The sequence below is a fragment of the Anopheles aquasalis genome, chromosome 3, assembly GCF_943734665.1.
Source record: "Anopheles aquasalis chromosome 3, idAnoAquaMG_Q_19, whole genome shotgun sequence".
NCBI lineage: Eukaryota > Metazoa > Arthropoda > Insecta > Diptera > Culicidae > Anopheles > Anopheles aquasalis.
The window spans coordinates 26,716,596-26,741,190 of NC_064878.1; the positions used below are offsets into that span (position 1 = coordinate 26,716,596).

A 24,595-nucleotide genomic window follows, 5' to 3' on the forward strand; every position below is an offset into this window, starting at 1 on the left:
CTTAGCGGAAGCCGTCTTATCAAGGCTTCCGTACAGCAGCAAATCACCCAAACCCTGCGCATAGTCAATCTTAGGTGGTACAAGGGGTGGCAGCAGGGGAGCAGAAGCTGATTTGTCCTGTTCCCGCTCGCTCTTGCCCTCCTCTTCCTCTTCCTGGTCCTTTTTCTGTTCTTCCTCTTCCTCCTCGATGTTTATCTTAAGATTATTCTCATCATCATCATCATCATCATCATCGTCCTCGTCGTCGGGGTTGAGGAGGACCGGATTGGCCGCCGCCACCGTGTCCAGATCTTCCTCGTCCAGGTTAGAATCCTTGATGTACTGGGAGTAATCGACCGTTGGAGGTTTCAGTGGAAGTAGCGTCGATGGAAGCAGTGATGGATCGGTGCCCTTTTCGCCCTTTTGCTGCTGGCCATTTGGAGGAAACACTCGCATGTCAACATCGGCTTGGGCAACGATCGGTTCGGCTGGGCCAGACGACGACGATGGATGGTTCATTCCTCCTGGCTTGATTCGCATATCGAGATCCTTGGCGACACCGCTACGGTCGACCGAAGTTCTCTCACCCCTTAATCGGTCCTCTTGTCTCCCTCTACCACCGCCGTCTACCGATGAATCGCGCGAACGCTTCATACTCAGTGCCTTCACTTGAAGATCGTGTATCTGCGTGATACTCAGACCGAGATCGTTCAACTGGGCCACCGTCAGTTGACTGATTTCATCCAACGTCCGGATACCCATCTGTTCCAGATCGTTGATCTGATCGCGCGTTATAACGCCAGCCAAATGCTGCAAGCCAAGCGTTCCTCCCTCCGCCCCACGATCCTCTTCATCGTCCGGTGTTCTTCGGTTCGGTTCATCGCACCAGCGCTTCCGTTGGTGATGATGGTGCTGCTGTTGCTGATGCCTTGAGTTGCCGCCACCGTGCATTCCGTCCATCAGGGAAGGTAGCTTCATCCCATCATCCCCACCATCCCCATCGCCTCGACCGTACTTTTCCATCAGCTTGCGGTGCGTAGCGTTGAGCAGATTGTTGGCCGTATCGCGACTGATGCGCTGGAAGCTACCGAGAATTTCCTGCGGGGCCGTCTCGAGGTGCTTCAACAGTATCGCCCGCAGATCGTTAGTCAGTGGTTCGCCGTGGCTAAAGTGGCACAGTTCCTTCTCCTTACACTTCATGCCCAGATAGTAGTACTTGCACGGGAAGTCCTTGTGCATGTAGAGACACTTTTCCCGCTTCGCGCAGCAATCCATCAGGTAGAACTTGCACAGTTCCATCTTACGCGGTCCCGTTGGTCGATGCTTTTCGTCCTGAGAATGACAAAGGGACCAAGGGATAACATCGTTTAATCGCTCAATGTCCATGAAGTTATTTTTTGGTGAATTCGGTAACGGTCAAATGTTTTTATCAAGTAAGCTAAGTAATGAATTTGGTAAAATATATTGTTAAATAATAGAAATGATATTTCAAACGGCATTTGGTGTACCTTGAAGTAAGTAAATTATATAAAAAGAATAAGAATAATATCATTTTTAACATTCCAAGCATGGTCATTTTGGTGCTCGGCAAATAACATGAGGTCATTAGACGATGCATTAGATCTGTTCCATGAAAGCATCATCATTGATCAGTACTTGTAGCATCAGCATTGGTCGATAGCTCGTAGGCGCGGCATTTACTTCAATAACATTAAGTTCGAAGGTGCTGCAGGGAATGGTAATAGCGATAAGAGTATTTTCATAACTTTAGTTAGAGATTGTATCTGCTGCACCATTATCAATAACAATTTTACGTCCATCAGTCTATCGTAGATATTCGTTAAAAGGTTTCTTAGAATATACAGTAAAGAAATCATATAGAAGTTGGCTAAACCGAAGGAAAGAGAGGCTCTACTTGCAGCTTAAAACCATCGCTGAGACAGGCAGATCATCCCGCCGATACTTACATCCGAATCATCGCGCTTCCGTTTCCGATTATCGCGGTTCGATTTGGCGTTTCTCTGTCGCGCTTGCTGCTGCTGCTGCTGCTGCTGTTGCTTTTGCTGCTTCCGCTTGTTCCGATTGTATTCCCGGTCCCGTTCCCGTTCCCGCTCTCTTTCCGCTAACCGTTGCTCTCGTTCCCGATCGCGATCGCGCTCTCGATCTCCCCGATGATCCCGATCACCGCCGGTGCGGTGATGATGATGATGATGATCCCGTACCGATGAAGAGCCATCGGATGAGTAGTGAGTATCGTTCTCCGACTCGCCACCGGACATACCATCCGGTACGTGGCCACCCATGGCCAACAGTTGGGGGCTTCCACCGCGCATGTTGAGCATTTCGTACTCCAGATCCTGTTCACCCAGCTCACCGGCTTCATCATTCAGCCGTTGCTGTTTGATGCTTGGCTGTGTCAGATCACCTCCACCTCCACCGCCGCGTGAGGATTTTTTGCGTTTCTTCGACTTTCTACCACCACCACCACCACCGGTCGGTCCACCGGGGGACGATCTGGGGGTGTCTTCCTCGTTCTGTGCAAGGGCAACCGAGGGCATCGGTGGCTGAACGCCATCCTTGATCAGCTCTTTGGCAATCGCACTTTCGACCTTTGTCGCCCAATCGTCCACGACGGGAGCGGGTTTTTTGGAAGAACGTTGCTGCTGGGCCCCTTTACCGCTGCTGGCATGATGTTCCTCCCGTCTGCCCGGTGCCGGTGCTTTCGAGGCCGATAGTTCGTCAAAATCTTCCGCATCATTCGGCATCGGTTGGCCAAGCGGAGGATCTTCCGGCTTGGCGACCACCACCTCCTCCTCGTCGTCATCCTCAATCTCACCATCTTCAAGATCCTCCGGATCACTCATTCTGCTGCTGCCGGTTTCTCACGTTGTGTCTAGAACAACTGAACCAATCGATCGGCGGGATCTAGAGGGGTAAAGGAGAAAGAAAGATCGAGGCAAATCCAACAATCAGATCATAATGGCCATCACTTAGGCACTCGTGTGCTGTAATATGGAATCGAAAAGTTGTACAAAAAGCAGTAAAGAGGAATCGTGTCGCATCAATTAAAAGGAAGGCAGGCATTTTTCGGCACATGACGGTTCCGCTGCATCGTCGACATGATCATGCATACATCGTGGCATTCGATCGTCATCCGCATATTTCTGCAGCTTTATCATAGTAATCATAAAGTAGAAAGGGCATCATTGCTCGGCGACATCAAGGGGAGCAACCCCAAGCATACGATCTGGGAGGAGGGAGGCTGCAACAGGACAAGTCACTTTCATCGTTATTGGTTGGGAAAAGTTTTACCCGCTAGATCGATTGACTATTAATCGACCGATCGATTAATTGATTGATGATAATTCTTCATTCAACAGACACCAAAACTACGCACGTTTCATTGCTAAATTTTTGTTTTTTTTTTCTAAATCGCAGTAGGCCCCTCGACACGAGAGTGAAAGGGAAACGGTGTACGACAGGGATAGCATCAGATCAGATGGTCCGTTCATTCATGACGTGCGTGTGTGGGTGTGTGCGCTCGAAATTCTGGCATGAACTTAGTGCCCTACAATTCATGTGAATTTGACCTTTTTCCTCTTCGTGATTGAGGAGAAGGGAGAGGGGGCGGGGTACAGAGAAAGAGGGGGTTTGGCAGCAGCGGATTTAAATCACTTGAAAGGAAACATACACTTATTTGGTTAACTGAAAAAAAGGATACGTCAGTTCGGTTTGCACTGCTGCGATTTCGGCAAAAATGCCATGCTCCTGATTGCCCTGATTTACGTTCTCTCCGACCGCACACTATCTCCCTCTCTCGCTCTCACACACGCGCCTGAAGTCCAATACATAGAAACATGCGGGTCGCACACACACAGCCACACGAACTGCGATTGTGTGCGTGTGTCAATGCCGAGGAATAAAAATGGCTACGGTACGGGTGTCGCTCAATTTCCAAAGACGGCCGTAATTGAAATATAAAACCTCTCTCTCCCTCTCTCGCTCTAGCCCACGGTTCCCACACACTTCGTTTCGTTCTCTCACACACGCCACGACCAAAAAAAAAATGAAATAAAGGAACTGTTGAGCAGATCCGCACGGATTTTCGAAAAAATATTTACGAAATCCAACCAAAACGACCCGCCATCGGGCGAACTTTCTCGCTGCACGTACCTGGCCCTTGAATATTTTTCACTGTTCAGAGAGCACACCTTTGACTTGTTTTTTTGCTTCGGAAACCTGCTGGGCTCACCTGCATGCACGCTCATACCAAGGGGGGAGGGAAGGGTTGAAAATGCGTCGCGGATCGAGAGAAGGGCATCTTGGCCATATGACTTTTTCTTCGAAAAAGATTGGCCCTTTACCCAAAAATGTGTAGCTCCTAGAGTTTTGCCCGATAACGGAGGCGGGTTTCAATTGGGAGAAAGGTGAAAAAAAGATGGCCTCCGATAGCGAGGACCTTTTTTCAACATTGTCCTCCTGATGCCGCTGTTCAAACATCAGGCGACCCCACCCTGGACGGAGCGAGCACGATTCCTCTTTGTCGTCGTCGTCGGCGGGTTGGTGCGACTTTTCCGGAAAATGTACGAAAAGGCACGGCCACGACCGGACGGGGGCGTAATTTCAATTATACCGTATTAGGGCCTGGCGGCGGCGTTTCAGACGATCGCGCTCGTTTTTACTGGTGCACACTGAATTTTTCTCTTTTTGGGTTTTAATGTTCCTGGTGATGATGGGCCTTTGTTAAAACAACGCTTTGCACGCCGCGTTTCCGTTGCCCGATGCCCGTTGCTACGAATTATACCGGATGGGGCGATGTGATGCTGCTGCGCTCTTGTTTTTTTGGCTGGCGTTGCTTGATCATTTTGATTTGAACATATTTCGCTTTTCATCTGGTCATTTGGAAAAGTAAGATTGGCCTAAGGTTCGACTCTCTTTCTCTAGCAAGCAAAAAGTCTCTTTTCTCGGTATTTTAAGCAAAACAATTTACGACTGCATCGGTCCACGTACAAAACTGAAATAAATTTTTTTTTGCAAATCCGTGTACATGCTACACGTTTTCTTGTCTACATTTCTGGTCACCACTGTAGCTGCGTGGGTATGGGTGTCCTCTAGCTAGGTGTAGCTGTATTGATGCTATGCTGCTTTTCCGATTAATTAAAATGAACAGTCTAGTAGGCACTGACCTAGCAGATGAACGAATGGGAGAGAAAGAGAGCATCAAGCCGACGACGTAAGACCCACGTGAGCCAAGGCGAGACTTCCGATGAGTCACAAAAGTGAAACGATTATGGGAAGAAAAGGAAGGCATGCTTTTTAGAGCCGTGCTCACGCACACATTTGCACAATTTTTCCCCGCCCGCTCTACCAACAGAACACCCGGTCGGCAAAAACTCTTCGGAGCAGATTTGAATCGAAACGGATTCGATACCGCCATTTGATTCGCCTTTTTTCGTATAATTCTCGTCTTTTCTAACTACAAAAATGCATATAATTGTCGTACGATAATAGTAGAACGTGCCACGAATTAATTTTATTTAATTTTCACTCAACTTTGGCTGGTTTATCTGTTCCACAGCAGTTGTTGGCATTTAAAGAAAAGCCGGTAGAACTTGCATTTACTTGCATCTTCCTCTTCCATTTTTCCCGATTATCGAACTACATTAGTCTGCATTCCGCACCGTTTCCTTGGCGTGCAAAGAAAGTAGCCGATAATAAACACAAAAATAAACCAAAAGAACATGTGGCCTCAGACGTTAGCAATCGTCTCTCCGGCATAAGCACCTAAAGCGGCCCATAGACGCCCAATTTCATTTATCAATGCTTGCATGCAAGTTGATTAACACCAATATATTTATCGTGTGTGAGCTACATTGAAGCTCCTGTAAAAAAAATTGATGACTTTTAGCCAGCTGAAAATATATTGATGAGGCTGAATATTTGAGGTCGTCTGTGGGCCACATTGACGAACACGATGCGTCTGTGGCCCTGATTGATGAAACATTGAGGACTAGGCCAATGTTGCCCACATGCGAGCAATAAAAATAAGACGACAATTCGACGTAATTTTTGCATCAAAAACATTGATAAATAAAATTGATGAAAGCTGCTGTCTCTAATTTTGCCCATAATAGAGGGCGCTCTAAGCAACTGGAAGGCGAGTTTTGGGAAAAGCTCTTTTCAAAAGGAGCTTTAGAAAAGTTTGAGATTTTCGCTCTCGCTCACTCATTTATGCTGCTCCTGTTAAGAGCCTTGGGGGTCCTAGTTGAATCAGGGACCCTCAGTGATCCCTGAGCAATTCGTGGGCAATAGAATAAAAAATGTAACAAGTCACTGCCTACTCGTCTCTGTTTAGATGCATTTCCGTCAATTTTTGCAGTGCATTTGAAAAGAATTTGACAACTCAATCCGATCACTTCGATCGATATGAAATTTACGATACGATTCGCATTCGATATGAAATGATTGTGCATGTCTAGTCTTTTTTTTCACTGAAATCGTAATTTGACTGGCCATTGATTGCCTTTTGATACGAATGCTACACCTCGCTACCGGAAGCGAGAACGGATGAGATCAAAGGTCACACAGTTCAATAGATTACCTCGGGAAAAGCAAAAGGGAACACAAGCCTACACAATCTAATTAATAGGCTTCTCGGGAAAACCGTCGGAATCCTGTCCTTCATTTGCAATGACAGCCAGCACGACGAGATCATCTTGGATGTCTTGGCTTTTTCTGGATCATTTCTGTAACCGCACCCTTGACCTTCGCCTTACCGCCGGTGGGTGAGCCATTTGCTTTCCGTTTTCGTGGAAATGAAGTTTTTACTTTCGTCAGCAGCAATTTGCTCGTTAGCAACGGTGAAGCGATGGATGCCAGGCAGCCTTCGATCTTCGAGAACAGTACATTAGGTCCGCAGATGGCCGTTGAAACCCACCCCGCCATGCCGATTCTGGCAACGGATTGTTTCGTTTAGCTCGCCACGCTTCACCGGGAAAGCCTTTTCTTTCCCCCCACCTTTCCCATTGGTTTCGGTCGATTGTTTCTGCAGTTTATTTTTTACCCAGAATCAAACAGTTCAACCGTCCGGGTAGGTTAAGTGCCGTGGGTCATGAGTTTTGCGGCAAAAGTTGACTTTGCCTATGTTTACGTTGAACCCCCGCCGGCAGCACAGCATGGGGAAGGGAGAAAAATAACTGGCGGGAGAGCTTAAATCAAACACGAGGAAAATCGAGACCGGAAAGCGCTGAAAACCTGTACCGCGAGTAGTGGATGGAGGCCACAAAAAAGGGTGCCCAACGCTAGCGCCGAAAGCCACTCAACCATCCATCCATCTATCCATCCCGTGGCCGCACGCTCCGCTGACATCGAATGTTTACGATCGGCTGGAAAGCAATTCAAGGAACGCTTTATGATTGCTATCTGTTTATGCTGCTGCTGCTGCTGCTGCTGCTGCTGCTGCTGGTGGTGCTGTTCAGAAAAAGTGATCTAACTGAGTGTCCGTGTCAAGGGGGTTTCATAGTCGTGGGAGAAGAGAGAATAGAGGATTTACGAGAGTGTTTCCGGTTTATCTTTATCGAGATTTTTTTTTAGCGATAACTAGGCCAACAAAAAGAGCAAAAGGCGGGGGGCCAATCGTATCGTTTGTAATCCTTCCGCAATTGAAAGCGCGAAAATGAGAAAAGCAAACTAGCGGACTAGCGAATGGCACGAGTGGGGAAATTGGCGAAAGAATGCTTGAGTCCGTGGATAGGAGAACCGTTGAAACAACGAACGTTTTGATGAACATTTTGCGAGCAAAAATTTTCAAGAGCTCTGTGCTGATGGAAGGAAACAAATTGTTCATTGCTTTACTTCCGTGTGGGACGAGAAAAGAACCAAGAATTTTATCAAGCCTGTCCTTTGGTATGCCACAACCGCATAGGGGAAAGGTTGTTCCTGGATGATTGAAAGCCATTTGAATGCGAATAACAAATCTCTCTAATGTTTACGATACATTTGTTATTGCCTGTGAATAAATAGCGTCGTAGTGGTTAAGCAGAACATGCTTCCTGCAAGGACGCCAACGATTGCGATGGTATGGGACTCGAAGGATCATGCTGGCAACGGTTTCCAAATGAAATTGATTTTTGTTAGCTAAGTGGCTTTAACAAAAAGGAATATTTAAACGAAAATTTGGTTAACTAGGATTTATGTTAGCATTTGAAATAATTTAAGCATCAATTTGATAAACGTCGTTGGCCATTTCGTGGTGTAAGTGGTTCTCAGTAACTTTTATTTAACGAATGAAAATCAGGGGAAACTACATAAAAACCAATGGCAACAGTTTATATGAATAAAGAAAATGTGAACGAGTAGATAACAGTAGCATTTGAGCGTATATTGATCTAAACAATAGATAAATCCCTATTGATGATAATGATAGTTCTATTTGAAGATCTAGCTGCCCACGTGAAGAGTTTGGTCAAGACAGGAGGGGATAATTGTTAACCTATCACAATCTTCAAGCATATAATAAGCATTAGTAACGAGAGGTGTATAAAATCAAGAGGCTTTGCGTCTTATGCCTATGGTTAGTGTATTTCGGAGGTCAGTAAACATGCACTCAGTCATTAGCAAACCAACCTAAAGGCCACCAGAGGTGGTTAGGACGTTAGGTCGGTTTCAATGTAAGGCCTAAGCCCTTAAGCTTCTAAACAAAGAAGCCTAGCTCAGTATCGCATCCTACGGCCAACCGGCTCTTACCTACAGCAGCTCGTGGAGGTCATGGAGAACCTCCCGAAATGGCAGTTTAAAGTTTATGCTCCCCTTCCGATGGTTATGCTTCCCCTCCTCTGTTGTGAAATATTAAAATTTCAAATTCGAATCCAACATGACACAACACGCACACGAGTCTCGGTTGGTATCATCGTGCGATCATGTCGCCGATAAATTACGCGAACAACCCGCGCCCTTTGGCTAGACAAATGACAAACACCATATTCGGCTTCCGGCGGGCTCGCTGGTGCACGCCAGCTGCCGCAGCCACAGCCACAGCTACGGGAACTTTATCCGTGTTCCCCGTGTTCGGATAAATGATGGAATGATTAGGCAGCTTCGGTGTGCCACGTACGTGCGTGTCACGAACGGAAGATAGCTTAACCCCCCCCACCCCGGTGCCACACATGTGTGTGCGCTGCCGATAAGCGGAAACGGCCTCGGTCTCGTTCGTATGGAATGGTCCGTTTGATGAATCTCGCATGCAATGACGATGCCGTTGCTTCAACACCGGAATACCTCACGATGGACGCGGAATTTATCGACGGAATTTTGTTTACAACGCCCGATCGGTATCTAGCGACCAGAGGGACAAGCGCTAGAGCAACAAAATAGAAAGGGGACGCGGCTGGTAATTCAAAAGTTCCGCGAATGCTGACGCTGACGACCAGCACGTGAGCGGGTTGGTTCGAGCGATTCCCTCTGATCCGTACGATTCCCCGAATCGGTTGTGTGCCGTTTCCGGCACATCTTCTTTTTCTGGTGGCAGAGTTAAGCAGTAAAACGGTCGCCAGCGCGCGAATCACTGTCGACAAATAAAGCAAAGTTTTTGGCGCTTATTAAACCAGCGACAGGGGCTCCAGAAGGAACTTCTGCGGGGTCGTTTCGGTGGCCGCAAATTTAGTGCAGAGGCAGCGTGGCCATGATGGTCAAAAACGCAGAACAGAGTGGTGTGGTTCCGGGGGTTGGTTTCAGGAAACAAATTTATCTCCTTCCTCCACAGCACAGCTGCTTCTTCGTCGTTCCTCTGTAGCCTCTGCAGAAGTAGCAGCAGTAGCGGCAACAGCAGCAGCTGCTGTACCGTCGGTCCCAGCGGGGATAAATATTTACATTCGACACTTGTGGCGGGCGTGCGTACAGTCCTGGCGTCTGGACCTTGCCTGCCCCCAACAGCGAACACTTGGTGAAGGTCAACGGAGGGTGCGCACCGCGTGAAGGAAAACGGAATCCTTCTGCTTGTTCTGTGGGGCGAGAGGGAAGTTCACATGGACCCACACCAAACCCGGAACCCTCCACCGTCCGGGTCGGCCATAGTGATTAGTGTGTTCCTTGGGATATTCCCGGGGATTCTGGGTGCTGGTATTGGGTGCGCTACAACTTTGTGTGTATCCGCTAATCCGCTGCTCACCGAATCTCGCTCCGTAGTAGCCGACCTTTTAAGCGGATATACCGGATTCGTGCACATTCGTGGTATGGGAAAGGAACCTTAACGCACCAGACTCGCGCGAGACTTTTGGGCAGAGGGTGCGGCCATTGTTGTTTGGGGTTTGGCCCCTCCTCCACCTCTTTAGCCACGAATTACCCCGTCCGGGAACCGAATCCCCGGACCGCTGGGTCCAGTGTTTGTACTGGCAGGTACGGTTAAGCGAAGGTCCGCGCACCAGGTAATACCTTCATTTCCGGATTAGCTGAAATACACGGCGACGGTGTCACCGAAATCCGGGAAACGAATTAAACAACTGGCAGACTGGCGCGCGAACGGAGCGGCAACATCAGCAGCCAGTCAGCATCGCACAATTCGCGAGTTTTCCGCGATGGCCACGGCAATATCACACGCCCCGCTGCTGCCACGTGGCAAATTGATTTTCACCTTTCACTTCACCTGGCCATGCCGGGTGGGGTGAACATGACCAGTAAACTCATTTTCATTCGACGAGAACGGTCGTCAAAATGTCGGACGCTCTGGGGCACACAAAAGTCCTGGTAATTAGCTCGTCAAGCACGAGAGAGAGAGAGAGAGAGAGAGAGAGGCCGGACCGAGAGAACACCGTGGTCCGTTGAATGGAAAACGATTCCGGGAAATTTGGGCACCCGATTACTATCCATTCTTCTGCTTTTGGTGCTGTCAAAAGTGACAGGAACTAAGGCGGGCGGCTGCTCGTATTCAGGCAGTCACTTCGCCTACTTTGCACGCTTTTCGTTGGTGGGCCACCAAGGGGCAACCTTTAAAGTGACCATACAACTTACAAGATGGCGAGCGGAACAGCTAGTAGCGGTGCCGGTGATGCCGGACCGGAAAACAGCTGTTCGGCAATTTGGCACCGTTGTAACGCGCGAAAATTTAATTTGCACAACACACCGTCAGTGACCTGGTTCGCTTGGCAGCTTTTCCTCGGAACGACGTTTCGACGTCGCTTCTGCTGGCTGGGTCTGACTGACTGATCGCCACGTCCGTTGCGCTTGTGGGTGCTTGGGCGCGGTGACGGATGGATAAAGAGCCAGGAAAAGGAATGGCCGGAGCCAAAGAAATGTGATTTCTACCTCCATGGTAGCTCCTGGAAGTGGCACCGTCCATCGCCAAACAGCACGGACAATGCGATGGTATGCTGCGGGAGGTTAGGAGCGCCGCCGAAGAACACGCCGCGCGTTCCGTACCAATCGACGAATCGATAAATCTCAATCAAATGGAATTCAATTTAGTTTAATTCAATACAATCTCGTGGCAGAACAGCCCGTCCATCGCAGCATCAAGTTCGCAGCAGCAGCAGCAGCAGCAGCAACGCAGGAGCGTGCTTCCGTCTGCCGTACCCTCGTGGCCAAACGCCGAACGGAATCGGTGGACGTGAGGCTAAGGTATGTTTTAGTTTTCCCTTTGGATGTTGTGCTCTCGTTTACCAAATTTCCATGCCCAAGACGACAGCCTACGCGCCCGACATCCGGTTGCTTGCTCCGGGCGTCTTCGGTTACGCGAACCGTTCATTGATTTGCGCAATGTGGTGCTCGAGTCGAAGGAAGTCCGAACCGGCACCGGATAGTTGCCGATGGTTGTGAGATCGAGAAGCGATTGAAGGGATGCATTGTAAGGGCGATTAATGCCACGTCGATTATGACCGCTATGCCACCGAAGGGCTCATAAATTGTGCCCAATCTCTGGGTGCAATAAACATCGGATCGTCGTCTGTCCCTTGGGATCGTGAATGTTGGACAATGAAGTCGACAACCGAGCTTCAGAACCAGAAGCCGATAATGAAGCAACCATACCAGAAGTAAGCGTCAGTGAAAATTGCTTTAAAATTCAACATCGCACTCAAACACTGCTGTTTGAAACATGCGACCCACCAAATTATTTTGTGCGGCCCTCGGCAATGGCACGGTGTGTATGTATGATAAGTTTGGTCACTAATTGTATGTTCTATGTAATTTTATTCTATGCCGATGCTGGAATTACAGTAGTGTTTGAAAAATTGAATGAAGAAACATATTTTAAACATTTCAACATTCATGCATGATGGAATTAGAGATCCCTGATTTTTTTAGCAATTTCTATTTCTATTAAAAACCCTTTAAAAAATACCGGTTACCTGGCGCCTCCATCATCGGGTGCTGGGCAAAGGAGCCAAATCATTTTGTTTTTTTCCGGCATGACGACCAGTTTTAGAATTCCCTATACCTCTCTGGCCAACAAGACCGGCACTGGTTATGCTTTGATGCGAAAAAAGCAAATTTAATAAATCCATGCACCTCCAAATTATGTGGTGAAATGGCTCTGGTGGACTGCTTGATACTTTAAACTGCGGCTCGCGAACTGGTTGTTACTTTCTTGTGCGGTGTGCATCCTAATATGAGTTTCAGACCCTTGGTCTAGATAAATAGAATTTTTCAAAGGGACCAAAGGAGCTCCAAGATCGATGATATTTTTAGAATAAACATTGGATATCGATTGGTTCTGTTCGTTTCCGGCGACTTTCATTTCCGGAAAAGGAATATCTCACTCGGTTAATCCACCGTTGGATCTGCCATGCCGGACCATCTTGTTATTCTCCTCGGTTTGAATGTATTTTCGCTGGATCGTTTTACAATGTTGTATCACATTTGTGTACATCATACAATCAGATCAATCACAATCACTTGATGAATCTTCTGCACTCGACGCAAATGAGATAGAATGAATGTGACGTGAACTCGACGGGCAGTTCGTTGGAACAGCGCATAGTTGACGTGTATAGGAATGGAGGAAACAATCAATAAATGCATTAGTTCGGCTCATCTCGTCCCCTTTTCCTCTACTTGCTGTCGATGTGATTAAACGTATTGCAACTGTAAACAGCAGCTCACCGAGCACTACAGCGAAGTGACAGTAATTTGCCAACAGCAAATCAATCCCGTCCGGTTCGTCCATCTATTGGCTTTTCCCTCGCCCCGCACCGTTATCGTCGAGCATAATAAATGTGAAGACATTTTTAAATAAAAGTTTAATTACCCCACATATCAGCACCGAACGCCAGTACAACGAGTCTCGCTGTTTGCTGCTGCTGTGCTCTATGCATTCAATCCTGTTCCCGTTGACTCAAGGTTGATTAATCATTCCACGGGATAACGGCACAACGTTTTTCGTTTCATCTCTCCCGAACGATTCCCGCTTCGGATGAATGTAGTTTCTTTTCGCGGAAAATTGCGCCCCATACGCCTCACCGAACGCAGACTTTGAGGTCGGTGCCATGGGCAAAGTTTGCCTGGTGATGGCATCTTATTGAAAGTATTTGAAGGATTGCCAATTGCCACGATGCGTTTGACGATGCGCTGCGCTGCGATGCGATGCGATGGGATGCGAAGTTTAATTTCAATTCCCAATTCCACCACCCGGATTGCACCGCCGCACCGACCTTCCATCTCCCGGTGGGGTGAGGTAGGGCAACCAGCAAATGAATCTCGGGAAACTGTCGGGATGGCGACGACAACGAATTGGATGATAAGTTTCGCTCGCAGCATAAAAGCAGAACAGCAGCAGCAGCAGCAGCAGCAGCAACAGCAGCGTACGTTCGGTGGACGAAATTCCTCGCTTCTCGTTTGCAAAATGTCGCAATTCCACGATGGCAGTAGTGTAGCGGTGGTAGTAAGCAGGACACCAACCGGCAAACCGGACTGGAGGTAACCGGATGGCAGCTGCTGCTGAAGGCAAATAACTTGAAATTCAGTCCGCCAGTTCCGCCCCCAACCAAACGGCTCTCCTTCTCTCAACTACTTCTTTTTCCGCATTTCGTTTTCACATCGTTCTTCCGCCGCTGCCACCATTACAAGCGAATGACATTTCGAAACGTCTGACTTTGCGTAGAGGTTATAGGGCGATGGTGGAAACTTGGAAAGCGGAATCTACGCTTTCGTAGATTTATCTTCAAAGACCGTTCGCCATCGCCACTCGTTCAGGGCACATCGGGGGAAAGGGGCGGGGGCAATAGGGGGAAAGATGGAATGCGCCAAAAAGGAAGCCCCGCTCCCTCGCTACCGCCAGTCAGTCAGCCAGAGTCAGTAGCACGACGCTGATGACGGTGAAATTGATTAGATTTTAATGAAAAGCAGAGCAGAAACTGGAGCAGCTCGTAGTCGATATCTCGTCGCCTCCCCCGGGAGAGGGATCCTAGGTCATGGTGCATCCTTTGTGGACACTGCGTCATCACAATTACCGCCACGGTGGTCTTTAGTGGCGCTCTCTCTCTGTCGGTGGCGAAGAAAAAGGGCAATTTCTATCGCTCCAGTTCCGTGTTCCTGCTCCTGTGTTTACCTTCGTGGGGATTTAGGTTTAAAGGGGTGAGTTTTTTTTTTGGTAAACATTTACTGCTCCCGGCACCTGGCACTCCTGGCGTCCACGGTTGCGGTTATACCGGGTGGTCTGAGACACACCGGCACACCAATACCAGACTCACCCCGAAGGTAGTTGGATCAATGTTAGACTCTCCCTCCGTTCACTTTGCCTAATTGCGTCTGGCCGTCCATGCCGTGCTAGTGGTCGATTTGCCAGCGTCGAGCTGGCCACCAGAAACCGCAAAGTAAAGGATGCGCCCCGAGGGAAATTCCTTCTCGAAGTCGTGACTCGCTGGTGGTGGTGGTGGTGGTGGTGCGGGGAAATCGTTCAACTTAAAGGCGTCGGAATGTTGGGAAATGAACACTTTAATTGACGGTATGTTACGCTTACTCCCAGACCCGGCCCAGTAGCCCTTTCGGGCTTCGGACCTTCCGTAATGGGGATCGTCTCCCGGAAGTGTTACCCTTCCCCTTCTCCTGATCCTTGTGTCCGCAGGATAGTTTAACCATATGAAGCTTCTCTGTGTGCTAGTGTGCTAGCGGCCTGGGGGGTAGAAAGGTGCTGTTTACTTGTGGGAGTTTGTTTTGCACCTTATGAACTCTCCCCCCCCCCCCCCCCCCCCATGACCGACGTGGGGAATGATCCTGACCTGTGTTCCTTCTTCACTAACACCACCTCGCACCCCTTGTTTCATCCCCTAGCAAGGGTATGAATATTCAATAGGAAGGGAAGCAATAAACAACATTAATTACCGCAGCGTTTTGCAGCCTTCGTGTCGACGATTTTCGATATCAGTCCGATCGTCCGTCCGGACGGACGCCCGGTGGCCAGACGACGAAACCTTCCAGATGCAGACCCTACAGCAGCACTCCCGGCAGACTGTGTTTGTGCCTGCGGATAAGGAAACGCTCGCTGTCGTCGAGGATAACAAATCGACGCTCGTCTGCAAGCTATCCACTCTCTTCCTCATCTTTCTTCCCTGCGCTTTCACTCTCCTTCTTCAACCGGACATTCTTACCACGGGTGGACCCTGGTACGGGCGCTACGTTACCTAACTCACACGTGCACGCTGTGGCGTTGCTGGCCACCATGGGCCACACCGTCATCATCCTCATGGTCACCAAACGCCCGTTGATATTGATAGATGCGTTTATCCTTTTATCTAATCCAAACAAACGGATGAAGATGATGGAGATCTGGAGACGATGCCGTAGGTGCGCGATGATGGCCAACCGCAACCTGCGGTAGTTGTCGCGATCAGCCCTGGGCCCGACCTTGCCGTCTATGCTGTCCGCCAGCGGCTGCTGACGGTGAACCGCACATGAATACAGCCGCTCGCCCGAGGCGCTCCTGGAGTGTGATGTTGGGTCCTTTGTTGTCGTTGTCGAGAGGGCGATGCTGCTGCGTCGTTTCTTGTCGCTGTAATCGCGCTAACTCTCTGCCCGTCCGTCCGTCATCATAGGGGGTCATCATATGCGCGAGACGATGAAAGCATCAACGACATTGTGCGGCCTTCCATCATCATCCCATCGGGGTGACCTTTCGGAGCGTACAAGATGGGGCAATCGTGCAAGCTTGGTGGCATATTGTGGTTCTGGTTAAAGGGAAATGTTTGTCAAATAAATATAAGGACCAAAAGTTACGCAGGTTTTTGATAAGAAACTTGTCAGCGAGGAGAGGACAACAAAATAAATTATTGCATTTTGGTCGAGTCGAGGGTCAATTCAAGGTTTAAACGAAAGTTTTTATAAGTAAAAGATACAAAAAGATTCACCTTTTACTTGTCAACCTTATGGCCATGGTAGTTGGTGGAAGTATTTTCCATCTTGAGCCTTTCATCATTTTCGTCAAAACGTTCCGAACAGCCCAACGGTGCGACCACACATCGCCGCATCGTCTTCACCATAAGCTGCGGCGTGGGCCGTCCCCATCACGTTCTCGTTATCGTGCTGCCGTGCACGTTGCAGAAGCGAGCGAAATGGCGCCTCATCTATCGTCCCACCATCCGGACCACGAACCACCGTCGTTAGCGGGACTATTCGGGGACTTCATTTACATGTCGTAATTTGGTCGTTTCGCGAGCCCCACCCCGCCCCAATACACACCACCACAGACACACGTTGGTCTGGCGCGGATCATCATGGGGCGGGTCTTTGGTCTTGGTCGGCCCTGGTCGAGCCTGCTCGAGCTTCCGGTCCAGGGGCTGGCGATGTCGTCGATGACAATGACGGGTGACGGCGACGGAAGTGGCATATATTGGAAAGGTTCGGTGAACCGTTCGACAACAATGAGTCTGATTTCGATCAATCCCCGGGTGCCCCGGTGTATCCGGTGTCCGGTATCCGTCGGCCGATCGATCCCCCTTCTTTGACAGCTAACCGGTTTTGTGATTGATACTTGTATTACAAAACTCCCGCTGGGGATATTTTTATGGCATCGAGTGTTGAGCCCAAGAGGACGAGCGGAAGGGCGGTAACGGTCTACGGTCCCTTGGTCGTGGGTTGGTGTGGCTTAGGTGTGGAAGGATTTCAATTAAACGTACGGACCGACCGACGTATTCTGCACCGCAGCGAGGGAATGTGGTTTGTGTGCTCGTGTGTGCCGGGAACTCGGTACCGGTTGTGTCTGTTGTTGAAGGAAGGTAAGGCCCACTAGGCTACCGGACAGGTATCGTTGGGCAGATGAATTGTCGTCTGTTTGGTAATGCTTTATGCTTTCGTCGACAAAAGGGAGATGGAGTTTTGAACGTTCGGTGAAGGATCTCCGTTCAGGGAGATGCAGAAAACGGAGAGAGATGTTGGTAAGCGGCTTCGACGGACTGTTGGAATCGGCTTCCATTGCAACTGGAATCATCGTTAGTGTGGTACGATGAGGATGAGCAGCTTATGTAAAGGGGAGTAGGTGGCTAAGGCAGTCTTTAGGTGAATCTACCTGCACCAGGACGTAATAGGAACATGAAGCAGTATTAGAACGCATGTTGATTGTGAGGCTGCAATTCACCATAGCTGCAGGTAAAACGTGCGCTTTTACACGAGGAACATTATCAAATCTATAGCTATAGCATGTGTGTTAATGTTGGAAATGCATTCGCATGTGAGTGAATGGTAATGGCAGTAAATTAATTGCCATAGGCTATCCAATGTTCCAATCAGCTTGCTGGTTTTGTATCCCTCTGGGGATTAAGATGATTGGAACGGTACAGTGCAGTACATTCCCTTGCGCACGCTTCGGTGATATTCTGGATGGTTCGGGTCTGATCTGGATTTGCTCAACGTTCCATTGCGATAGTCAACAGATAATTCACAATATTTTGCAACCTGACTACAGCATGTAATAAGTACTGCTTACTGCTTACGACAATGGGCAAGCGTTATACGTTATTGTCACAAAAAGATGCACAAAATAATATACAAAAAAGCTTCAGCTTAAAAATTCTTATGAAACTTCCAGAAGAAAGAATACCATAGGAAAGTACGAATTGGGATCATTGCGCTGCTGGGTGTAATTAGGAGTTTCAGCTCCATGGTTCTTTGTTTATTTGTCATAATTTGACTCAACTTTCTCAACTACTTTTGAGAAGTTATTTTTGAAACTTCTAGAAAAGTGCCTTTTACGAAAGCAAGTAACTTGTGTGGCCACACTTCATGCTCCAATACTGGATCCTTTTCTTTCTGACTTTTCCTCCATTATTTCAAATGGATTTGCTTATGTTTTTTGTCTTTCTGTGATATGTTTTATGTGACAATTAATTGTTACATTTTTCATTTCAAGAGTATTGTGCTAATTAATTTCGGATCAATCGAAGTAAAATTGGAAAAGGTGTTGATTTTTGAAAAAATCGCGCCTCCTGCATGACTCGGTCCATGTCGCTACTTTGAAGCGCGTTTCCCAAAACCAACGTTTTCGAAATCGGCGCCCATGGTGGCATAAAAGTTGCGGTACAGATTGATTTGAAATTTTGAATACATAATCTGTACACTATTTGATAAATACTACCGTCAAGTTATCAAAACATTTTTGATACCTTGATATTTAAAAACAGTTATGAGCAACTTGTTTTTGTAGGTAAAATTGTAAAAAGCATCTCTTTTTCATGTTCATAAATCTGCCAAAAATCGGAAAATTGAAAATTCAACAAAAACTTGAATGGGTTATCTGGACAAGCTTATAATCTATGAAAAGAATATAAATTTTCATATTTCTGAGGACCCACTACACGGTTACGATGGGCATCGGAAAAAACTACATGTTTGCAAACACGCCTTTCTAAAATAAATGCTATGGATGAAATTTTTACAAATTCATCCTCAAAATACAAAAAAATCTTCTTGAAAAGTTGTAGTTTAGTATGACATTCGCATAAAAAGAATAAGTTGAATAGTTTCGATACGAAAAATCTTCAAAAATGGAACATTTTCGGAATCGAACCCTGGAATCGAATTGACCTTAACCCCCCCTTTAAAGTCACCGACACTCACAAACTCAAAACAAACAACCAACCATCGCTGCCGGCCGCTCTCGAGCTTTAACACCCGCAACAAGCCATCCTAATTTGCCCTGTCCAACTTTTCACGATGCAGCGATTAAACTGTCCTGTTTCCCCGACACTGCGGACCCCTTTTCGCTTCTCCGTCCACCGTCACCGTCTCCATTACACCAACCGTGTACCAGCTTGCCAATAAAAGATGCAGCAGAAAAGCTGGAAACCCCCCCTCGCCAGCGCTTCGCGTAAAACGGCGCATGGCCTGGCCGGACGGACACTCTTTTGTGAAACACAGCTCGCCTCGCGAAAAGGCGGCCCGTTAGACGCTGGGGACGCTCTGATTAAAAGGCAGAAGGCAATCAATCTGTCAGAGCTAATGCCTCCATTAAACGGGCTCACACTCGGGTTCACACTGGCACTGCAACTGGTGTGAATGGCAATCAGCTTCGATTCACGTCAAACCCATCTGCCCAGCGAAAAGTGTCCGCACAAGGGTTTTCCCCGTGAATCAATAATTCGTAGATCGCGTCGTGATGAAGCACTGGACCCTCAGGACTGCTGGCCAAAGAGAACGAGAGAGAGAAAGAGAGTGGCAACGAGAGAAAGGGGCAGTGGAGCAAATATTGCTTCAACTACCATCACCCTGCACCAGTTCCATCCCCCCGCAGCAATGTGAAGCTCTCGGTGAAGGGACACAAATCGGTGTATTTAGGATAGGGCGACTTCACTTTATCGTCGAGCAATAAATAGTAGAGCAGGGCTCAAGCTGAAGCACCAGCACGACAACAGCGGCCCTCCGCCCTCTGTATCGATTTTCTCCAAGTTCTTCTCTTTATAGTCCTTCTCTTTATAGTGGAAAAAGGCAGGTACAATTCACCGTACCCCTTCAAATGGTCCCTGGTCAAGGTGTGGTTCGTGCAACTAGAGTAGAGAGACAAAGAGGGAGAATTCTGTTTTGCTCTTTCGCCCTTTTGGATGACCCCGGCTTGTCCCGGGTTGGCTCTGGGATCTCTCGGATCATCATCCTCCCTTTTTTGCAGTGGCAGCGAGCGCAGCTTGCATCGAAACGGGAAACGGAGTTTTGATTGCTCTCCCTCTCCACACACTCCGAGCTTCCAGTTCCATACAAGGAGGTAGTAGTAGTTAGGAGGTTGATTCCGAATTCCGAGTTTGCAGACGTCAGGACCGGAGATCGAGGAACAAAAAACGACAGAAAAAAGGTCGCAGAGGAGGACACGATAGCGCAGGAAGAACAGGAAAAGGGAGAAGAGGAAAAGTTTGCAAATAAGTTGTCCCCATTCCCCGGTCCCAGGATCCGGTTCGGGGTCCGGACACCGGGACTAGTTTAGTCTGGGTTACAACTGCCCGAATCTGGTCTCCGCCATCCGGTCCTATACCGGTGTGACCGGTTAACCTCCACTATAAATGGTAACCTTTGCCACACATACACCCTCGCACCCCCCTTTTCACCCCCCGCCCACCTTTATATCATCATCGCCACCAAGCGGTGACCAGAGTAAGGATGCCCCTGTGCGTGGACAAAAGTTAAATAAAATTTCGTGTACCTCCGGTGCCAGCGACCACCATTGGCGTTGCGCCACCAACGCATATTGTGTGCGCATGGCACTGCTTTGGTACCGCTGGAAAGAAAATGTTTATTTTATTCCAATAAACATTTTCCAGCAGAAGCAGCAGCAGCACCACGTGCCACGCCACGTGCCATGCTATTGTGTGCGTGTTTTCTGAGGTCTGCGATGCGGTGCCTACACGTTGCTACCTTCCTTTTTTTTTGGGGGGAGGGGCGGGTTGGTTTTTGGGGGGTGTGGAAACAAAAAAACTTTTTGGTGTCTTTATATGTCCTTTCCCTCGCCATTCCTGGTACGAGAGCGTGGTACCTATTGGTGCTATTATAATCGTAGTCGAGTCGACCGACTGAGCAGCACCACAGAGCGGTAGTAATCCTGCAAAACTTTTGCTCTCCACCCTCATCCCTTGCTTCCTGCCACCACTCACCGAGAGAGGACGGGTCGTGTGATGCTGTGTTTAAACTAATGTGTGCATATATTGAACATGAACTGCACGAAAACTTCAAAACATACAGACGAGAGCGCGCGTACTGGGGGGGGGGACAGTCCCCCGGGTGCCGGTGCCCCCCGTAGCCGAGGATGAGGACACTTTCAGGCGCTCTGGTCGGTGGCCTGTGTCCTGCGAGTACTCCAATCCATCGAGCCGGAGCATACGGTAAGTGCACCGACACGAGAGAGTGCCAGCCCGTGTGCACCCCGAGACACCGTTCGGTCTCACTTCATACATTTCTCTAGCCATGGCACACACAGAGACGCCCACAGAGAAACGTGCTATTGTTTTTACAATTGGAGACCAACTTATGAAGTGCCGGCAGAGAATAATGCTTGCTGGTGCTGCTTTCTTGGCGTCGGCTGCCGTTGGTGCTCGGTGAAATGCTCCTTCAAGCGGTCCTCCACTTTCGCTCCGTGGCGTTGTAGGTTGTGCACAAGGAAGCACACAAAGCACACCACGACGACGACGATGTCGTCGACCAAGACGACTCACCTTTGCACCAACTTCCATCGTTGTGCGGCTTCGGGCCTGGTCCCAGTCGCTAGTGGTATGCGCGTGCCATGCTGTGCTGTGTGCAGGCACCGGGACCACAAGGAAACATATGCAGATGTGCAATGGCAGATCGGGGATTCGGCTTCTCCTTCGCCTCAACCGACCGTTCCGTGCACCGTGCGCGGAAACAAATAGAATCCAACGCGATGCTTGGGCTACAAATAGGCGCTGAATTCGAGGAAAAGGCATCATGAGGAGTGGTGCACGGCCCGGCTTTTCCCTCTTTCCTGGCGAAGGGGCGACTCCAAGCTCCGACGACGACTCGGTCGGTGATCGATGGAAATTACACATTTCCTTTTGTTTTTTCCTCGACGACAACGGCGACTCGGTGTGGTTGGGAAAATTTCGGGGAAATTTTTGGCCGAACCGTGGCAGTTATTTAAGGTACATCCGTTTGCCGGGGGTGGCTGGTGCTGCTGAAGCCGACGGTGCTTTCGATATTTATGTTTTATTAACTTCAACCTGTTTTGATGAGCTTAAATGGGGAAATGAAAGAGTTCCTCCTAAGGCGCCCTACAAACGGATGTTGTGGTGTGTGGTTTTTGGGAGATCGCCACTCTCTGCCATTCGCTCGTTTCGTTCGGGCTGGTGACAGCGGTGAGAGTGTAATAATGTTGTTGGTAGAAAGCAGGGAAGTTAGTTAAGGAGTTTTATGTGAGTGCGAGGTGTGTGCACTGGAGGCAACTCGTACCAGTGTATCGTCCAATTTATTTCGAGCATATTATGAGGATGTTGCTTCATCTGCGGTGGCCAGATATAGGTAAGTTACTCGGAGCTGTTGTTATAAATGAATTTAAATTTGTTTCAACACAGTTTATACTCACTAAATTCAGTGGCCATTTTAGTTCCTTTACACTTAAACGTTAATTTATGTAACGTCATTTATGTTACTTAGTTACAGGATGCTGGTGGTTTTCGTGCTGTACATTTTTTTAATGATTCGTACAAGGCGTTCTCTAAAACAGCGATCAGAGAGACGGTGTCAGAAGAGATGGATTGAATAAGCACATGAATAAATAAACAATCCAACAGGCAACTTACAGATCGGTTAAGAACAAAGAATGATGAATGATGGACACGTGGTAATGGATGTCTACCGATGTCTGTGTTCAAAAAGTCCAAAAAGAGACGATTCAACCTTGACAGATCTGGGATCTGTCATTCATTGGCTTCGTTATTGGTACAGCATAGAGAGATTATGGTTTTTTGTTCCTTTTTTCTGTTTTATGTTTGTTGTAGGTGTGCATTGCTGTCATCAGGTGCATCAGGTAGAAGCTCAAGTTATCCATGAAGAATGTGACGGGCAATTCCGAAATGATTTTCCATCAGTTATTTGGTCTCACACTTGATGGACTGATGAATTCGAAATTATGCAATGCTGAGTAAAACTGTAGTACAATAAGTTCCAGCTGCATATTTGCTGGCCCATAAACACCGTTGGAGTATTATTTTATGTGGGGCATGGCATTTTTAATTTGATGGTATTTTTGCAAAATTCTCGTTGCAGCAAAATGGTAAATTTTCCTACCTGTATTTCTGATCGATTTTATTTTCGAGGCAGAAGATATAAATAAACATTTCATTTAAAATACCTGTAGAATGCTTTTCCTGGTGATTGAAATGGAACGGATCACCGTTGCCTTGTCAGCTGCACTTTTTTCACAAGCACCTCATTTATCGAAAAGCTTTTGCTCGTTGCTGCCCGAAATGGTATGAGGATGAAGATTGCAACCATGTGGGTAAATCCATCTCGATGTTATGGTAGCTGTTATGGAGTGTGTCTCTAAAATAGCTGAAAGAAGTGCATCTGCTGGCCAACTTTCATAGTTCTGTATAATATACAATATGGTAACTAAAATGCGAATACTAAACAGTAATAAAATAGAATCTAAACTATTTTTATTACCATTCGATACTCGGTTCCCATCGATTCAGGGCTGCACCGTATCCAGCTGATAATTTATGCTGCTTTTCGGGCTACCAGAAAACGGGGCTACATTCATTTCCTAGGTAAATCCTGCAAGACAAGCGAACCACGAAAGACGCCAGTTTGCATACCTTCGCGCACTTTGTTACGCGAGATTGTTAGTGTTTTGCTAACACACAGGGAGAGAGAGAGAGAGAGAGAGACAGCGAACCGACGAAAACTGTATTTACGATCTCATCACATATCCGTCCGGATGGCCCGGTCCCGGGCGAAGTCCTCGTGCTCCGGCCCATGTTCCATGTTTTCGATTGTTTCTCCTGGGTAGCTCCAGAGGTCGGTACCGGTGCCCCGGCAGAAAGGATAGCATCCGGTGCGTTGGGCAAAGTTTTCACCAACCCGACACCAGGACGATGACGACAATGGCGGCTGTTGGCGTTGCTCGGTACGTTCAGCACCCGCAATCCGCGCGCTGCTTCTTTCTCCTTTCGTCTGTCCGTCCTTCTAACCGTTCCGTGTGTGCTCCGGAACCCGGTGACCGGACCGACCAACGACGAAACAAAATACTCTGCATACGTCCTGACGCTCGGTCAGGTTGCAGCTGAAACAAAAGGGATAGAACCGTGAGATCGTGTGAGCGAATGAACGAAGCGACAGGGGAAAAAAAACACACAGCAAGAAACCGAAGAAAAGAAGAAGCCCGAACGCAAACCGAACTGGAGCATGATTAATGCGTACTTAACGTTTAATGTTTGTCCAACGGAGCACAAAACTTAAACAACATGCATGCAGCACCGGCGACCGGAGCGTCGCTCTAAGAGCATATTGTTTGTCTTCATTTTCCACGTCTCCCACGGTACTTGCCCTGGCCACCGGGTGCACACCAAGCAAGCAGTATTAGCAGCTGGCAAGGATCAGTCGGAACGGTTCACACGGTGTGCCACGTGTGGGTAGTGCTGCGCCCTACGAACACAAACACACGCGGGATAGCGGGGATAGAATATTAAAAGGAAAGCTCCCT

At 48.1% G+C, this 24,595-nt stretch overlaps 1 protein-coding gene across 2 annotated transcripts in view; it reads right to left on the reverse strand.

The window, feature by feature from the left end:
- LOC126578992 (protein suppressor of sable) overlaps positions 1–4,969 on the reverse strand; it is a 7,509-nt gene extending 2,540 nt beyond the window's left edge. The window contains exons 1-3 of one of the 2 annotated variants that reach the window (XM_050242179.1): positions 4,613–4,969; positions 1,947–2,904; positions 1–1,311 (exon numbers count right to left, since the gene is read on the reverse strand). The exon at positions 1–1,311 is cut by the window's left edge and continues 507 nt beyond it. In XM_050242179.1, the coding sequence (XP_050098136.1) occupies positions 1–1,311; positions 1,947–2,843 (2,208 nt within the window). In that variant the 5' untranslated portion in view covers positions 2,844–2,904; positions 4,613–4,969. Of the gene's footprint in view, positions 1,312–1,946; positions 2,905–4,152; positions 4,198–4,612 lie in introns of those variants that run through there. The other variant, XM_050242181.1, reaches the window with a different exon arrangement.
- Between the last annotated feature and the right edge of the window lie 19,626 nt (positions 4,970–24,595).